The sequence below is a fragment of the Crocuta crocuta genome, unplaced genomic scaffold (assembly GCF_008692635.1).
Source record: "Crocuta crocuta isolate KB4526 unplaced genomic scaffold, BGI_CrCroc_1.0 scaffold72, whole genome shotgun sequence".
Taxonomy (NCBI): domain Eukaryota; kingdom Metazoa; phylum Chordata; class Mammalia; order Carnivora; family Hyaenidae; genus Crocuta; species Crocuta crocuta.
In genome coordinates, this window is record NW_027529427.1 from 1,949,752 (window position 1) to 1,967,930 (window position 18,179).

At 47.8% G+C, this 18,179-nt stretch overlaps 1 protein-coding gene across 5 annotated transcripts in view; it reads right to left on the minus strand.

Moving 5' to 3' along the window:
* Positions 1 to 1,391: 1,391 nt before the first annotated feature.
* The window catches only part of PEX5 (peroxisomal biogenesis factor 5), a 25,832-nt gene continuing 9,044 nt past the window's right edge, over positions 1,392 to 18,179 (minus strand). For 2 of the 5 annotated variants that reach the window (XM_077759064.1, XM_077759065.1), the window contains exons 4-16: positions 17,984 to 18,116; positions 17,671 to 17,802; positions 11,897 to 12,002; positions 10,687 to 10,777; positions 10,177 to 10,287; positions 9,838 to 9,930; positions 9,345 to 9,464; positions 5,146 to 5,289; positions 4,859 to 4,929; positions 4,258 to 4,470; positions 3,510 to 3,675; positions 3,019 to 3,176; positions 1,392 to 2,843 (exon numbers count right to left, since the gene is read on the minus strand). In XM_077759064.1, coding sequence (XP_077615190.1) covers positions 2,642 to 2,843; positions 3,019 to 3,176; positions 3,510 to 3,675; positions 4,258 to 4,470; positions 4,859 to 4,929; positions 5,146 to 5,289; positions 9,345 to 9,464; positions 9,838 to 9,930; positions 10,177 to 10,287; positions 10,687 to 10,777; positions 11,897 to 12,002; positions 17,671 to 17,802; positions 17,984 to 18,116 — 1,740 coding nt within the window. In that variant the 3' untranslated portion in view covers positions 1,392 to 2,641. The remainder of the gene's footprint in view (positions 2,844 to 3,018; positions 3,177 to 3,509; positions 3,676 to 4,257; positions 4,471 to 4,858; positions 4,930 to 5,145; positions 5,290 to 9,344; positions 9,465 to 9,837; positions 9,931 to 10,176; positions 10,288 to 10,686; positions 10,778 to 11,896; positions 12,003 to 17,670; positions 17,803 to 17,983; positions 18,117 to 18,179) is intronic. The other 3 variants (XM_077759066.1, XM_077759068.1, XM_077759067.1) reach the window with 3 other exon arrangements.

Consider the following 18,179-nt stretch of genomic DNA (forward strand, 5'->3'; position numbering starts at 1 on the left):
TGTGGGACCTGGGCTGTGCTTCCCCCCAGACCTCCCCGGTTGGCTCCTCGTGCCCACAAGCTCTCCCCGTTACTCTCTAGTGCAATGTGCATTTTCGTTTCTTCGTAGAAATTAAGACACGTAAAAATTACATAAAACTGACTGGTATTTTCTTATTAACTTGTATATTCTGTTAGTTAACTAGTATGTAAGCCGTGAGGACAGGGATCCTGTCTGCCTTGTGAAGTGTATCCCTGAACGGCACCCGGCACATGATAGGGGCTCAGTAAGTACTGGCTGGATTTGACTTGGGTTCAAGAGATGCCTAGCACTGGTCATGCAAGAAAAGCATCCTCTTGAACACCTTCATGCCACCAAAGGCAGGCAAAGTAGATACACGGAGGTTTCGATTAAACCGGAAGTCGGCTCGGCTCTCAAGCCAAGCGTTAGTTCTATCTACACATTGTGGAAATTGCTGCCTCAACATGCCCAGTCCCAGTCAGGCCTCTGGCTTTGTTGCCTGCCCTGCTGAGCCCAGGACACCAGGTGTCCTGAGGTCACCCAGGTGGTGACAACAGATGCCTCTTTCTTCTCACCATGGTTTTTTTTTTGGGGGGGGGAGGGGGGATGGTAGTTATTCCAATGAAAGTATTACCCATGCACTAAGAAAAATTGAAAATTACAGGTAAGTATGACAAAGCAGGAGAAAAATCACTCATGATCTTCACACTCTTAGCATTCTGGGATATTTCCCTACTTTCCAAGGTATGTTGAGATAACCCGTAAATAGTTTGCTAACCTTTTCTTTCTCATTATATTGTTAAGCACTTAGGGTCATTGGAAATTGTTCCATAGATAGAATTAAATGGCTTTTTCTTTTTTCCCAATACTAACACGGCCATGGACATTTATCTCCACATATAAATATGTTTAGATTTAAAAAAATTTTCCCCGTGGATAAATACCGATCTCTTTACAGCCCGTGATAGAGTCCCTAATCAAACCAGGGTAAGCCCGATGAAAACCTTTAGAAAGCATAAGCATTGAAAAAAACTACCGAAGTGCTCCCACGTCGTTCATAATAAAAACAAGGCCAATTATATCACACCCCATGTTTCCCTTCAAAGTATTATCATTAAGTATGAAAAATGCATGATTGTCAACCATCAGTTTCTCCTGCCACACTGTTAACTTCTATGGACACAGGGACCTTGTCCACCTTATTCATAGTACCAGGCATATACTAGGTGCTCGATACTACTGGTCGGATGGATGGGTAATCGATGTACTAGGGAGAATGTGAAAGACAGAGAGAGAAGAAAACTGCTGAACACCAATCCTCCAAACACTGGCCCGCCTCCCACACCCCAACGCCTCCCGTGGCAGCAGAACTCACAACCCTGTCCATTCCATTTATTCTTCATACAAATTTTATTCATACAGTTTTATTTTTAAATCATTTACACGTATTCATACAAAGAAAAATAAATTTCAGGATGGAACCTTGGGACCATGGTAGTTTAAAAAAAAAAATCTCTCTGATCATTAGCTACTGAAGACAAGGCAAGAGGCTCAGCAGTCATTTCCAGGGGTCGGTGAACCTCCCCACGTGTGGGGCAGCGGGCAAGACCTCAAGCTGCTCCCTCATCTTCCCTCCGTCTACACCTTGGGAAGGTGCTGCGGGGGGAGGGGGTGTTTCAATGCTCTCCCCTAGAAACATTTAAGAAGTACAGCAAAAGGCGTATGGGAACACTGACCTGCCTCTGCTAGGAATCTGGCAAGACTGCCATCTCTGAGCCACGTTTCTAGAAGAGCTAGCTCATTCCTGCTCGCACGCCTTTCTAGGAGGGGGGCTTGCTGCACTCACCACCCCCCTCAGCCTACTTGCTCTGTCCTCCCACCAAAGGCCCCAAATCGGAGCCCTTAATCCGATGCCATCTGGTCTCTTCTAGGTTCATTCCACAAAGAGGCCATCCCCCTACCCCCCCACACACAGTCTCTGTACAGGTGACCCCAGCCCTCCTGGGGACCCCTCAGTAAAGACGCCAGCATTACTGCGAGTGGCACTGCACCCAGGGAGCCCAAGCTACAGTCAGGAGAGGCCCAGGAGCAACAGAACTGGGAGCACCCCTATGAAAACTCAGCTCCGCTGGGCCAAAGCAACATTTAAATCCAATAGGCCGACTCCTAACATCCCGTCCCAGATCCCGCCATCACGAGGTGTGCGGTAGAAGAATCTGCCACACACGACTGCCCAAGAAAGCTGTACTATCATCAGCTCCCAGTAAAAGGCGGGGAAAGGACAGGCAGACGTTGCGAATGTGGTAGACCCCATCAGAAATGGCAGCTGATGACAAGTTACCCTAGATCTTTGGGTCCTACCCAAAAAGCAGCACCAAGAAAGGGCATGATGAGCAGAGAGATCTGTAGCTGGATGTACAGCCCCTGTACCAAGGGACTCAGAGTCAACACAGGTCATTTTCCCACAGCTACGTAGGAAGGACACAGACGACCCCACCCCCTAGATTGAGGCAGCTCCTGAGAGGCCGTACCGCTTGTGGTCATCAGCCCACCCCCTTGGTAGGCCCGTTTGGGGAGAGGGAGTCACATCCAGAGCAGGGACCCCTCCAAGCAGACACTCGCAGGGCAGCCCATCCCACTGTCACTGGGGCAGACCAAACATAGTTAGGAGCGTGGGCAGGTCCCGGCTGTCGGCTGCCCCATAGGCATCACTCTGGCCTAACATAGACAATGCCAAACGTAGGGTGCTCCAGATATTCTCTGACATGGCACCCCCTTCTCCCCGAGGGCCCCGGCTTTTCCTCTGCATGTTCAGGGCCTCCAAAAAGTGTTCCACAGCCTCCCTGTGGGGAAGAAAAACGAGAGATGGTGAGCAGAACATGACTCAAAGGAGCAGGTCAACCGGCCTGGGGAGAAGGCTGGGGCCAGTGAGTCAGACGCGGGACCAGAGAATGAGGCGCGAGGCTCAAAGGCAGGGGGAGAGAGCTCGTCCAGTAACCACTCAAGAGCTGCCCTCACCGGTGCGCTCCGAGGTTGATGCAGCTGATGCCCAGGTTATAGCGGGACCGTATGTAGCCGGGCTGGAGCTCAAGGGCCCGACGGTACGCGGCTACAGCTTCTTCACTCTGGTTTCCGTTGGCCAGGGTGGCCCCCAGCTTGTTCCACAGCAAATAGTCCTGGGACAGGGATGGAGAAGGGTTAGGAACGAGAGCCGGGCTCGGATACACTTCCGCCCGTTCCTCCCCCTCTTCCCCATCCTGTCCGGCTAAGGTGGGCTCCTTGCCACTCCTGTTGTTTGCCGTTCACTGCGTGATACAGTGTGACCGCCCTCGGTCGCATGCAGGCTCCCCTACGTGCAGACGACCCTGGACTCCCAGCCGTCCCGGCTCAGTCCTCCCAAGGAAACCAGTCTAAGAAACGAAATCTCCTGCGACTCCTCCGAAGCTCCCAACAAGTGACTCTTGGGTAAGACACAGTCAAGTTCTAGTTCTGTTCCACCCGAGGCTCACGTTGGGACGAACGCTGAGGGCAGCTGTGAAACAGTCCACCGCCTTGTCATACTCCCCGCTCAGGTTGAAGAGGACTCCCAAGCCACACTGCACATCAGGGTCGATGGCTGTAGGGTCCAGGCGCACAGCAGCCAGGAAGAGCTCCTTCACTTCAAGAAATAGGGAGCTGGATAAGTAGGGGAAAAAGGAAAAAAAAAAAACACAAAACACAGGTGGATGGAGGGTCGATATTCCTACCCTCCCGAATTCCTTAGCCATTCATAACCCCGAGATCCCCCAATCTATCAGTCACCCTCCTACCCACAAAGTCCACTTTAAAAACATGTTTCTCTGTTTCATCCCAGCACTGTACCATGGAGTGCGGACCTCCTTCAAGTGGATCCTGGGTTTCCTGTCCCAGTTCTTTTTTTTAAATAATTTTTTAAACGTTTATTCATTTTGCGTGAGAGAGGCAGAGACAGAGCATGAGCAGGGGAGGGACAGAGAAAGAGGGAGACACAGAATCCGAAACAGGCTCCAGGCTCTGAGTTCTCAGCACAGAGCCCAATGTGGGGCTTGAACCCACGAACTGTGAGATCATGACCTGAGCCGAAGTTGGACACTTAACTGACTGAGCCACCCAGGTGCCCCATCTCCCATCCCACTCTTAAACCCCTGAGCTTCAATCTATCCCAGCTTCCAAAATCAAGGTCCTCCTCCTACCGGGACTCAGGTCACCATCTGCCCCCCAAGCATCCCTCACACTCACTCCGACAACAGAGATCCCAGGATGCGCTTGCTGGGGCCCTGTCCTGCCCCGCCAGCCCCTTCTTCACCACGCACGACCAAATGGGCATAGGCCGGCGTGCAGCGCAGCCAGTCTCGCAGGGTTTCACAGGCCTGTCGCTGCAAGGACTCGTTGGTGAAGCTCACGGCCAGGGCCATCAGTGCTGTCCGGTTATCGGGCTTTAGCTCCAGACACCTGTTCGGACAGAGAGGGGCAGAGCTGGCCTACGCAGGGAAGCTGGAATACAGTCATGGAATGCAGAGCCCTGACGGCCTCGCCTGCCAGCTCCCTCAGGGTAAAATCGAGAGGGATCCTCTACATATGAGTTATAAATAAAACTACAGAAATGAGAAGGGAAATGTTTTAGGAGCCGAGGAACCAGTGAGGGTTCCACATATAAAATTACCAGCTCGTGAAGGAATGGAACCAGGTATCTCCAATTCCCTCCAAACCTTAGAGTTTGGCCCATGGAAACGCTCTTGCTGGTGGCCAGAAAGATGAGGGTCTGGGCCTGGGATCCTAGCATTTTAAAGGCTATTTGTGGGGCCCCGGAGCCACCGCACCCCACCTTTCATGTACTCACTTCCGCAGCGCGCTGATGGCTAACAGCTCTTGTTCATTCTCTGCCTGGGTGGTACCCAGGTACTGCCACGCCTAGAGAGAAGGTGCCAGATTCCATCACCCCTGTAGTCACCTTCCCATCCTCCCTTCCTCTGGCTTCCCCTGCCACTCGCCTTCCCACACTTACCCACTAAGCTGAGGCCCCCAGCCAGGCCCCCCTCCACCTGCAACTGTTCTGTGGGGGATGGACTCCCTCCAGCACTGAAGGAGGCGGTGTCTCCTACGAAGGCAGAGCACCCAGTCCCTCACCTCCATGTGCTTGGGCTCCTGCTGCACCGCTGCCTCAAAAAGTAGCACGGCGTTCGGCAGGTCCCCCTCCTGAAGCCGCCGGAGCCCTTCCTCAAAAGGCTGCGGGTGGTCGCGCAGGGGGTTCTCCTCCTCAAACTGGTACCCCTGCAGGGAAGGGAAGCCAGGTGAAGGCCTGTCCGGGCAAAAGCCATCACAGTCAGAGCAGCAGAGATGGGAGGGGATGCCCAGCACAGAGGTGGGGAAGCCGAAGACCTCCAACAAGTATCTCAATTAAACGCCAGCAAATTCTCCAAATTATAAAGGAGAGCCTCCAGGACGACAGTGAACTCACTCCGTATCAGGTTCAGGCTGCGGTCTCCGGTTCACAGTAACTGAAAAGCTGAGCCAGTCTACAAACTGGGATCCGTGCCGGAAGGAAGCTCATTTTAGGAAGTCTCTAAAGGCCTGGATTCCTACATCCTTGACTGTCACCCTGGACAGAACACATTCCTTACGAGATCTGCTGATGGCAATGAGATGAGCTCTGCTTAGCTCTTCAAAGGGCACTTCCTGTTTGCCTGCAGCTGTGTGATAACGCATAATGGGAACGCAATTTCGAGTCAGAGGTCCCACAGCTCCAAAGCCACTCCGGCCTAGCTCCGAGAATCACCGTGAGCGCCCACTGGATAGCATGCGGCCTAGCACTTCGAAAATTTTAGTTGTTCCCTAAGTTCATTCTTGGCAGTTGCTAATATTAACCCGTATCTGACTGTAAATGAAAGCTAGATCCCAAAACCCTGATGGCACAAAATGCTTCGGAAAAACACCGTTGTCTTCTGGCTGAAGATTTCTCATTTCAGGGAAGGATTATAATGCTACATGCAGAGCTCTGTCTATGGGTATTTCACGCTGGGCAAAGAGGTACTAAGACAGGAGTCGCTAGGAAGCCTCATGACTTGGGACCAGCAAATAAAAGGTTCCTCTTTGGGGAATAAATCGTCACCATCACAAAACAATATACCAGAATGAAAAGATGCAGACTACCAGGGAGAGCCCTTCTAAACGCAGCTGAGGACAAATAAGAATGAAACCATCTATAGCAAAGACAGCAGTGAGGCCCTTTTTCACTATTGCTATGGAACCACTAATGAACCAGAAACACCTAAATCTTACCAGCCAAGTTCTAAACCTGACAAGTCATCGGATGAAAATTATTTGTGACAGAAACAAATAATTACAGTGGAAGTCTAAGAAGCAAGATCTATTACAGGAGATGGATTAGGAATAAACGTATTAAAAGTATATTCACGTCGAGAGCAGGTAACATTCCTGGGATATAGCTGTACGATATGAATACTCTGAAGGTAGATCATGACCCTCGACCAGGGATCAGCAAATCTTTTCTGGAAAGGGCCAGATATGAAGTATTTTGTCACTACTCACCTCCACCTTTGGAGAGAGAAAGGGGCCACAAATATGTAAACAAATAACCATGATTGTGTTCCAATAAAATTTTATTTATGGAAACTGAAGTGTGAACTTTATATAATTTGCACATGTCACAAAATATTACTTTTCATTTTTTTCAACCATTTAAGAATGTTAACACCACTATCAGCTCCTCGGCTGGGCAAAAGCAGCTAGCAGCCCAGACCCCCCTGTGGCCGTAGTTTGCTAACCCCCGTCCCGGATGCAGATCTCTCCACTATCAACCTCAACAATCTATGTTTTAGGCCACCCTGTAGGAAACAGATCATTGTCATTTAGAACACAGTTTCCTAATGAAACCAACTCCTGCCCCTCAGAACTGATGCGAGTATCAAATGAGAATATTCACCTAAGTCGTCTTATTCTCAAAAAGCATAAAATACCATCCACAAAAATAGGCATGATCCTCGGAAGACAAGGCAACACATCCCTGCCATCAGGAGGTCCTCGAAATCCCCTCTTGTCCCTTGCCATCTGTCCTCCTGGCCATCGTCAATGCTGATCAAAGAGGAACTTTTCAAAATTAGAACGTATGCATAAATAGAAAAAAAGAATATGGTGGAGGAAGCTTCAAACCAAAAGAACGTGGCATTAGCTTATGATCGCTGTTGCAACCTAAAAAATCTAATCTGAGCCAATCGGGTCTGATCAGCTGTCTGGTCTATTCCAAAATCTCACAGGATCATGCAGCAGAAATAGGATTACAGCTAAGAGTCCAGCCCGTCACAGAACCGTCTTTATGCTAAAGAGATACAATACCTGCTTGAGCTACAGATGTTGTCTGGAAAATTCAAGGACGATCCAGTAAAAAAAATAGTATATTCAGAGACCCATGAATTTGCATGACAATCAGGATCAGATCCACATTTAAAAACAAAAAAGGCACTATTGACATATAACTCAGTAATAGTTAGCACAGGGCCGCCTGGGTGGCTCAGTCAGTTGAGTGTCCGACTCTTGATTTCAGCTCAGGTCATGATCCCAGTGTCGTGGGATTGAGCCCCAAGGCAGGCTCTGCACGGAGCGTGGAACCTGCCTGGGATTCTCCCTCTCCCTCTCTCTCTGTCCCTCCCCTCCTCTTAAAAAAAAAAAAAAAAGTATTCAGGAAAATTTTATGCAACCTAGTATATCGTTAATATGAGAGTAAATATTGCTAAGAAATGCTACTCATACAAAATCAGTGATATATCTATATTTATCAAAGTTATGGGAATTTTAACCTAAAATTTATAATTTGCCATTTGCAAGACGAAGGGACCCTGCAACTTATCAAATTGCTTATACAAAGTAATAAATGTGTACTTCCTCCTCAGAATTCTACAGAAGGAACTCTTATTGGGCAAAACATAGGGCAAGGTCCAAGAAGTAAGCTCTCTTTTCTATCATGTAAGATGATAGCTCTTAAAAACTAAGAATGAAATAAATGGTAAACAAATTCCTATTTTTCCCAGGACTGTTTTTCATTGGCTTTCAAGGGCTAGCTTTCTTTTTTCCTTTTCCTATTTGAGAAAGCAAGAGTGCACGAGCAGGGGAGAGGGACAGAGGGGGAGAGAGAAATAAATCTTAAGTAGGCTCCACGCGGAGACTGACTCGGAACTCGACCCCACAACTCTGGGATGACGACCCGAGCTGAAATCAAGAGCTGGACACTCAACAGACTGAACCACCCACAGGCACCCCAAATGTTGGCATGTTTAAAGTTATCTTGGACTTCACTCGGCCCTATCTTTGCATAGCTCCCCTCTGTGAAGACCTACACCTCCTGCACCCTGCTTTACATCTGTGCTAGCCCCAGAGTCCTTTCCCAGCCAGATCTGAGCTGAGAGGAGGTATCGCGATTCACCTCCTCCGTTCCTGTTTTGCCTCTTCCAAAACAGTTCTCTGCCTTCCCCCTCGTGTTTCAGCTCAGCAGCTCCATTCTTTTTTTAATTTATTATTTATTTTGAGAGAGAGACACAATCCCACGCAGGGTCCATACGGTCAGTGCAGAGCCCAATGCAGGGCTTAAATTCACAAACTGTGAGATCATGACCTGAGCTGAAATCAAGAGTCGGATGCTTACCCGACTGAGCCACAGACGCCCCCTTAGAAGTTCTATTATTAACCGCATCCCTAAATACTTTACAGCCCAAGGCAGATTCTGTTCTACAGCCATACCTCTGAAATAGCATAAGCTTCTAGGTCTAAAGTATATGCTCTATGCAAAACTAGATCATCTTTCACCAAAGACAGCTGGTAATATAATTCTTTGAAAACTGAATTGGCACAAGTGGTCAGTACCCACAGAAACTTAAATCCAAATTTAAAATGAACCTGTGAGTTAAAAAAAAGTAAGTAGATATTAAGGTGGGGAGACAGAGAGACAGTCTACCAATTACCACTCTCTACCAAAGGGGTCATCTATCTCCTCAAAATGTTCTCAGTCAACCTCCAAAGCACAGCTCCTTCATCTGGCTTCTGAATGCATCACGGGCAAATCTCTATCCTAAGTGTTATGTCACCGTATTACCATTATTTGACAAGGATGGTCTATCACTATGAATCTTTACACCCTCAGAACAAAGCACACCTTCAGACGCTGGAGGAGGGAGGCAAGGGAATGATTTAGACTTCCCTTTGTTGGAAAGGGGGTTCAAGGAAGTCCTTACCTGAAAGTAGGGACCCTCCAAATTCAGGATGAAAGGAGAAACAAAAAACGAGGAAAGCCTGCAACCCGAAAGCCGAGTTCTTACCTTATCGTAGGAAGCAGACGTGAGGTCATCATAGTCAGAAAGCCAGGGGTGGGCCTCAGCGTCCCGCTTCGCCATCTCCTCCAACTCTGCCTGCAACTTGTCCCAGAAATCGACATCAGACTGCAGGGAAGGGAAGGCAGCTAGAAAATGGAGATTCGTCATGGCCCACCCCCCAGCACCCTCCCCCCAGCACCCTCAGCGCCACTCGGGCACATCCCTGAAGGCAGCAGTTCTTAAATTTCAGTGTATTTGAGATCCTCTGAAGAGCTGTTTAAAATGAAGATTCCTAGGTCCTACCCTCAGGTTCTGAGTCTGCAGTGTGAGCTGGTGCCCTGGGATTTGAATCTGACCGACCCCACCCCAAGCAACTCTGACACAGAGGCCCAGGGACACTGGGACGGACAATGTTTGTCAACTCTGCCGTTAGGACACCCCCTCTCTCCAAAGGAGTGACCTCTCCGGAGGTGTCTGCTCCTGCGCTGCCTGCTCTCACCTCTATAGCTGACTTGGCTCGTTCAAACTCCACGTCGAGGGCAGCTGTGTTTACTGGTCTTGTGAACTGGTCAACCCAGGCATCCGAGGTACCCTGTGACAAAGAAGGACGATCAGGCCACCACCAACTTTCTACTGACTAACCACCCACTGAACACCAGCAACCTAGACACTCCTGAGAGCGTTCTCAGGGTCTCGTTCCCACCCACTCAGGACCTCGATGCTACCAAGACAAGTTGGCAGTAAAATCCCTTCCCCGTCTAGGACCGCTGAACACTGGGCCCAAGGCCTGGGGCACCGGCCGGCTCTCAAGTGGGACTGGGAAGTGACAGTGTCCTACCTGCTGCTGTATAAACTCTGCTGCCCACTGTTCTGCCTGAGCTCGGCCCGACCCTGCACCGGACTCCAGGGACACCTGCCCCTCGCCAATCTGCCGCACGAATTTCAGGAACTGGGGCACAGAGACACACATAGGCCACTTGGGAGAGGACTTCCAGGTCCTTCCATGCTCTCTCAACCATGCCCCAGAGAAGCCTGCGCTCCTCCTCCCCCTGACCACCTCTAGCTGCAGACAAGAACTGCTAAAGACCCTGAAAATGTGGATAACAAAAAGGAAGGGATTTCTGGCTCTAAAGATTCGAGAAGATAGAGGAAAGCAGAAGGGTTAGCGTGCAAGAAGCGAGGGAAGGAGGCCAAGAGGAAGAGGCAGGGTCCTAAGTCTCTGTTCTCAAGACAGGAAGGAGTGGACCCGGGAGTTTATCTCCTTCTCTTTCAACTGGGTACGAAAAGCTGGACTCTTGGCTTTGAAGACCAGCTCTGCTGGGCAAAACAGCGGCGGGAAGCGGCTCACCTCAGAGTTAGCCAACTTGGGGTCATCCACCTTGGCCACAAAATCACTGGCTGTGTGCTGCAGATCCTCCTCGGGGTGGTACTCGTCGTACCTGCAACGGGTAAGGACAGGCCCGTTCCGCACACCCGTGGGCCAGCTGCTTCCCCCTCTACTCCCCGCTCCCAGCCCATGGCAAGGAAGGTTCTTATCAAGGAAAAGATACAAGTTCTTGTGGAAGGCCTACAAATTCCAATTTACGCTAAAAAAGGACCCTGCTGGGGGGGCGCCTGGGTGGCTGTGGGTTAAGCGATTCTTGGTTTCACCTCAGGTCATGATCTCACGGTTGGGGGGGTTGAGCCTCACCTCAGGCTCTACACTGACAGTATGGAGCCTGCTTGGGATTCTCTGTGTCTCTCTCTCTCTCTCTCTCTCTCTGGCCCTCCCCCATTCACATGGTCTCTCTCTCAAAACAAACAAAATTTTAAAAGAAAAAAAGGACACTTGGGCAGATGTGGCAAAGTACTAGCTACGTTCTTTTACCTCTCCCATTCCCAAACACACCTTTGCAGAGGGAAGGAATACAGTGGCAGCCTCCGGATTAAAAAGGGAATAGGGTACATAAGGTAAAGCTATAAACTTCTGGTTGAGGACACTTAGGATTCGCGACTCACTTACATTTGCAACATACATTTCTAGGGGTAATAATATAAGTGGGAACCTTAACACTGCTCACTTAGTTAAGTGTCCGGCTTCAGCTCTTGTCATGATCTCATGGTTGGTTCAGCCCCACATCAGGCATTGCACTGATGTGCAGAGCGTGCCTGGGATTCTCTCCCTCTCCCTCTCTCTGCCCCTCCCTTCCTCCATCAAAATAAATAAACTTTAAAAAAAGCGGGTGCACCTGGGTGGCTCAGTCAGTTAAGCGTCCAACTTGAGCTCAGGTCATGATCTCAGTCTGTGAGTTTGAGCCCCACATCAGGCTCTGTGCTGGCAGCGCAGAGCTTGCTTCAGATCCTCTGTGCCCCACCCCACCCCCTCTGGCACACGCTCGCTCACTCGCTCTCTCACTCTCTCTCTCAAAATAACTAAATTTAAAAAACAAGAAAAGAAAAGGAGGTGACTGCAAATCAGTTTGAGAATGAGATATAGGAGGTGAGGGTGAGGGAGGCTGGGAAAACTACCCAATGCTCCTTTCACGGGGATCCGTCCACAAGGAAGTAGCTGGACTCACCAGCGATCAGCGGCGGCTGTTCCCTCGGGGTCCCCCAGCCACAACTTTTCCTCGGACTGTTCCAGATACTCCTCAGCCCAGCGGGCAGGGGACACAGACAGAGGATCTGCAAGGAACGGAGTTGGAGAAATCACCCAGGGCTCGGTGAAGGGTCAGGGAACAGGAGGGGACTACATGGATTCAACTGACCCTCTTAACCAAGCCAAAGCCAACGAGATCCTACGGAATCCCTGAGAGACTCCTGCTCAGAAGAAAACACTACTAAATTCTCAATGTCCAGCCTACTCCCAAGGGGCCTGGGGTGGACGTTTACTGGGTTGGAAAAAAGAAAACAAATGAGGAGACTCAGGAAAGGAGTCCAGACCGAACCCTTTTGCTTGAAGTGCCAGAGGCCTCACTCAATAAATACCAGCNCTCCATCAACAGGGCTCACACTATCCCAACAAAACAAGCCTCCTATTTCATCGTAATATACCTCCCAGGAGGACCTGAGAACCAGAATGCTGGGCTGGAATTAGAAAAGACCTAGGACCACTCTTCCCACTGGACATTGGTTTCATTTTTTTAGTTGAGATGCAATGTGCAAACATGAAAGTATATAAAGTGTACCAAACGTAAGGACACTGTTCATTAACTCCACACGCGAATACACGCATCAAGACACAGAACGTTTCACACCTCTCACAAGCTCCGTCAGGCCATCCCTCCCCCAGGAAGAGACTCTATTCTGACTTGTCACCTTTGATTCGTTTGTTTTTTAGTTTATTTATTTTGATAAAGAGTGAGAGAGCAGCAGGGAAGGGGCAGAGAGAGGGAGAGACAGAATTCTATGTGGGGGATTCAACGCAGGGCTCGAACCCATGAATCATGAGATCACGAGGAGCTGAGCCTAAATCAAGAGTCAGACACTTAGCCGACTGAGCTACCCAGGTGCCCCTCACTTTTGACTCATTTTAAGGCTATGTTTTTTAAGTGTAATTCTAGGAACTGTCCCAGAAGCTCTAGTGACAAACATAATAAACAGAACAGATCGAACAAGGGCACTGAACTCTTTCTCAGCCTCCAGGACTTTGTCCTTTACTATTCTGGGGCCAGGGGGGGAAATAACAATTAAAAAAAAAAAAAGAGAGAGAGCACTCAGACATTATTCAAAGGGGCCCTAAAGAGGGGCACATGGGTGGCTCAGTCAGTTGAATGCCCAACTTCAGCTCAGGTCATGATCTCATAGTTTGGGAGTTAAAGCCCCCAATCAGGCTCTCTGCTGTCTGAGCCAGCTCCAAACCCGCCTTCCGTCCCTCTCTCTCTCTGCCCCTCCCCCACTTGCACTCTCTCAAAAATAAGGCGGGGAAGGGGCCTAAAGAATGAGTCAACACAGACAAGGCACCAGCCAGCAGTGTGCTTTTCCTTCCGCACCGCATCCACACTTCCCCACATGGGGACTGAGATGCCTGCCCTATCTTTGTCCCCAGTTTGAAGCTCTGTCATTGCTTTCAACACGGAGAAGGCAGATTTATGTCCTCGGTATTAAGTGTGTAACAGAACTGTCTATTCCATTTAACTGAGACTGTGCCTGAACAATTTCAACAAGGTAATCTCAACATGTGGCAAAGTAATGTCAAAATCTGTAGAGAAACAAAAAACGTACAGACTTTCAAAATACACCTAACTATAAATATTACTAATATAATAAACTAAGATGTGGTTGGCAAATTTTTTTTGAGTCCTTAATTTCAAAGACTCTCAACATTTTTATCCAGATTCCCTCCTAGTTCTTACAGGTGACATTTCTCTTTCCTTTGCCGCAACGAGGCCGTCAGCCCAAGAGTGGAGACCTAATAATATAGAGACGTCACTTACTTAAGGAGACTTCACAGCGCCCCCTGGTCCCTTCCTCCCATTCTGTTGAAAATTAACCACTGCTCCTCCTTATTCTCCAGCCACTCCTTACTCTCCACTAGAGTGTTTTCCAGAAGCATACTCCAGCCACAAATGCTCCTCAAATTAGAGAGAATGCGGTCTTTGTGAAATGCTCCTTTCAAGGACGAGAAGCAATGGAAAATATATAAAGCATCTGGACTTTAAGAGACATGAAGCAGATTAGAAAAAAATCCCAGAGGTGAGAAAAGTCATCCTCGAAGAGCTGCAAATTTGGTATTTGGCCATATTAGCCAGCAGACTCAGAATTTTCTGGCATTGGGAACCTGTTCCAACAGAGAGTCAAAATGAAATAACCAGAAGAATTCTGTTTGGCCTTCACACTACTTTTTGAGAAATTCTTACAGAAAATCAGATCCATTTGGATCCCTGAGATCCAGAAGGCCTACAGAGAAGGGGCTGTCCTCGCTTACGTAAATTAGTAGAGTTAGAACCAACCTAGACTCCAAACATCCAATTCAGAACGTTCACCTTTCTCATTGATTGTTCCTTCCACCTAGGCACACCCAGCCCAAGCTCAAAAGTCAAAAATTCAGAGCTTCCCCCCCATCCCTAAACATTTCTGAGTTTGCTAAATAGCCCAGTGGTAAAGAATGTAGGTTCTAGAGTCAGCTTTCGGGCACTGAAATCCCAAGGCCACCTCTTATTCACTGTGCGAGTTACTTAACCCTTAAGTTACCATTTCCTTATCTACAAAATAGAGATAAGAAGAGCTACCTCATAGGGATGGTTGTAAAGACCAAACGAGATAACGCATGTATAAAGCACAGAGTAACAAACATTGGCTATTACTATTCACATTATTACTGTCTGCTCACAGCAAACCCATATGGAAAGGAGAAAACAGCACGATGAGATCGTTACTCCTTTTATTCCACAGCCGTTCCTCTGCCATGGGACGGGGGGGGAATCCTTCAATGTCTGGTACTGCCGCCTACCCCCTTTCCAATGACAGCGCTGGGTTCTCTCCCGTGACTACCACAGGGGCGGCACATACCATGTTAGCTGGGGCTGTCTAAATTCAAATCCCCTTAAAGACATATTTCATCCCTGCAGCCAAGTCACAAGGCGGAGAACTATCTGGCCCAGGAGATTGAGGGGCAGGGGTGGAGGGTGGATTCCATCAAGAAATATGGCAGACTGAGAAATGAGCTTCATGTGGCAATGGAATGGCTCTGTAACTCGACTGTGATGGTAGTTACACACATCTACACATGTGATACAGCCGCATAAAACCATAAACACACACACACAAAGGCATGTCAAACTGGTTAAATTTACTAAGCTCTGTGGGCTGTACCAATGGCAATGTTCTGACTTTGATACGGGACATAACGAATAGTCATGCAAAATATTACCCCTGGGGAAAACAGAGGGAAAGATACACAGAACCTTCCTCTACCTTTTTTGGCAACTTCCAGGGAAACTATGAATTATTTCCAGATAGAACATGAAAACAAGACAATAAATGCACATCTAAGTTCCTTTTAAGCTTGAGTCTAGGATCTTAACAATAGGGACTTGAAAATAATAAGGATTTAAAGCATATAACATTCCATCTTGAAGTTAACTTATCCATAAAGCAAGAGGTAACCTATATCATTGATATAATATCAGCCACAAATATTATGAGAATATAAAAATGAATGACCAGAATTAATTTCCTTTAGCTTCCTCCCAGACCTCTCAATTCATTTGTTCAATAAATAGTGAAAATCCACTACGTACAAAGCAATAACTATTGCAATTGGACATTTTTATGCAGGCGGGCCCCAAATAGCCCAACTTCCCTTTCCGGCTCTCCCTATCCCTGCCTCCCAGAAGAACATACGAAACAGAGAAGGGATCTCCTAAAAAGGACTTAACAGGTAAGACAAGTCCAACGTGTTTTTCTAAAGTTGTGTTTCACTTACAGGTTAAGGAAGATTTCGCTGGTGGCAAGCAATTCAGGTCATTATAACAAAAATCTCATCAATCTCAATGCTTCCAGTAGCAATAATTTTTTTTTCTGAGTTATCAAAACTGACTGATGCCGGGGCGCCTGGGTGGCTTAGTCGGTTAAGGGTCTGACTTTGGCTCAGGTCATGATCTCACGGTGCGTGAGTTCAAGCCCCGTGTTGGGCTCTGTGCTGACAGCTAGCTCAGAGCCTAGCTGGAGCCTGCTTCAGATTCTGTGTCTCCCACTCTCTCTGTTCCTCCACATTCACACATTCTCTCTCAAAAATAAATAAATATTTAAAAAATTTTTTGAAAACCTGACTGATGCCAACACATTACAACAGAAGTCTCTTTATAATAAGACACAGCATTTAAGTCCAAGGTTCGTATGAAAAACTGAGTGTTGGTCTGGTGGAGTATCCTTGTTACAACTCAGAGTTTCACTTGAGGGAATTTCACAAAGGAGATTCTCAATGATAGTGTAATGGGTCTAAGTATGGAGCCTACGGTCAGAAAGATACAAGTGTGAATGTCATCTCTGTCACCGAATGACTTTGGATAAAGTATGGAACCCAAATCTCAGTTTCTTTATCTACACAATAGGGAAGGAATACTTACCTTGGAAGCATAACTGTGAAGACTAAACGTATTTAAGATCGTTAAGTGCAAAGCACTATTAATGAAACCAAGAACATCTGCTGTTCTACCTTAACTCCAACTTAAAGGTGGGAAAGGGAGTGATGTTAAAAAAGGCCAACAGCTTTTATTAAAGATGAGTTGCAATTGTTAGAGTTGAGGGGTTTTTTCCTAAAGGCAGAAAGCCCTAGTTTTAGAAGAATAAAAATGATGGAGGGAGAAAACAATGAGGTCCCATTAATGATCTCAGGAATCCATGACAACGTGAACACCCTGAGAGTCTAGAATCTCTGTAACTTTGCCCATCTGTATCTCTTGTTATTCTTAATTTTTTAAACTGGGAAAAGGCTAACAAGTACTTCCCTTTGACAGCAATGAGGAAGAGGAAAGCTGAAGAGAATGCCCTTCCCCCAGGCCCCTATTCAGACAGGCTTGGGGGAGAGGAATCAATCCCAAGGAAGGTAATGACCATGGACCCTCTCAAAGAGGGAGACACAGATGGGACCCTGAAGAGCTTGGGGTGCAGGCCTGGCGGTTGAGCACCACGGTTAAGCCCACAGGGTCTGGAATCATTCAAACCCAGAGTGAAATCCCAACACCACCGCTTACAAAACTGAATCAGCTTTGGCAAATCACAGTTTTCTTATTTATAGGCTAGGAATAAAAACAGTAGCTACCTCAAGAGTTCTCAAGGGGATTAAACAGATAATGCATTTAAGGCACTTAATACAAAGCCCAGAACGTGGTAAGTAAACAGTAGCTATTATTATTAATTTTTATTATCATCATCAGGTTATGGTCTTTGCCCTCTAAGAACCTGTACTTCAGGCCCTTGAGCTCCACAACTGCACTTCCCAGGCCTCAACTCTTTTCAAGATGACCTAACGCCAGAATCCCGCAGGCTGTACTGACTCTTTCTTCCTGGGCAACACTGCCATTCATCCAGTCTGTGGATCCTCACCACCAAACTACAGTAATAAAGTTCCAGATAACAAAAAGTACCTAACCCCTCGTGTTCCCTCTCCAGGTGCCCTCTCCCATTCTCTCTTCAGATATAGAGATATAAAGAGATGCAGTGAGATAATCTCCAAAACCTCTTATCCAGTTCAAGTTTCAACAATTCCCTATTATCACCTAAGAGAAATCAGGTGCAGGGCCCTAGAGAAATGAGTCGAGAATCCAGAAAGGTCACAGAAGCCAAAGTCACTCTACATCCTAAGAGGAAATAGGGAACAGATGAGAACTTTGCCCCACGCAAGCCTCACCTGTAACTTCAGAGATGAATTCTTGGGACCAGTCAGTCTCATTATAATCCTGAGTTACATCCACGGCATCTCCAGCTGCAAGGAACTCCTGGGCCCAGTTCTCGGACAAGGCCAAATCTGCCACACCAGGAGCTTAAAAGAAAGAGACAGAAGGAAGGGAAAAAAAAAAAAGAAAGAAACACATCTCATTCTATTATGCCTAAGGAACCCTCAGTGCACGTGAAAACACTCTGCTCCTTTTGTCTCCTTCTGCATCTCAATTCCTCAGTCCTGGACACTGGTGACCACCCCTCCCAGCGGACTCCGGCCCCACCTCTCTGGGGTGCCTGGCGGAAGTTTGACTGTTCAATCTCTTGCATCTCTGCCAGGAGGTCATCCATCTTGAAGGTCTGAGGGGCACGGGATACAAGGGGAGCATTCTGGTCCTGGAGGAATTCGGCCACCAACTGTCAGGAGAGACATGATGACATGAACTCAGCAGGAGATAGGGCCCAAAGAATGGGGGACTG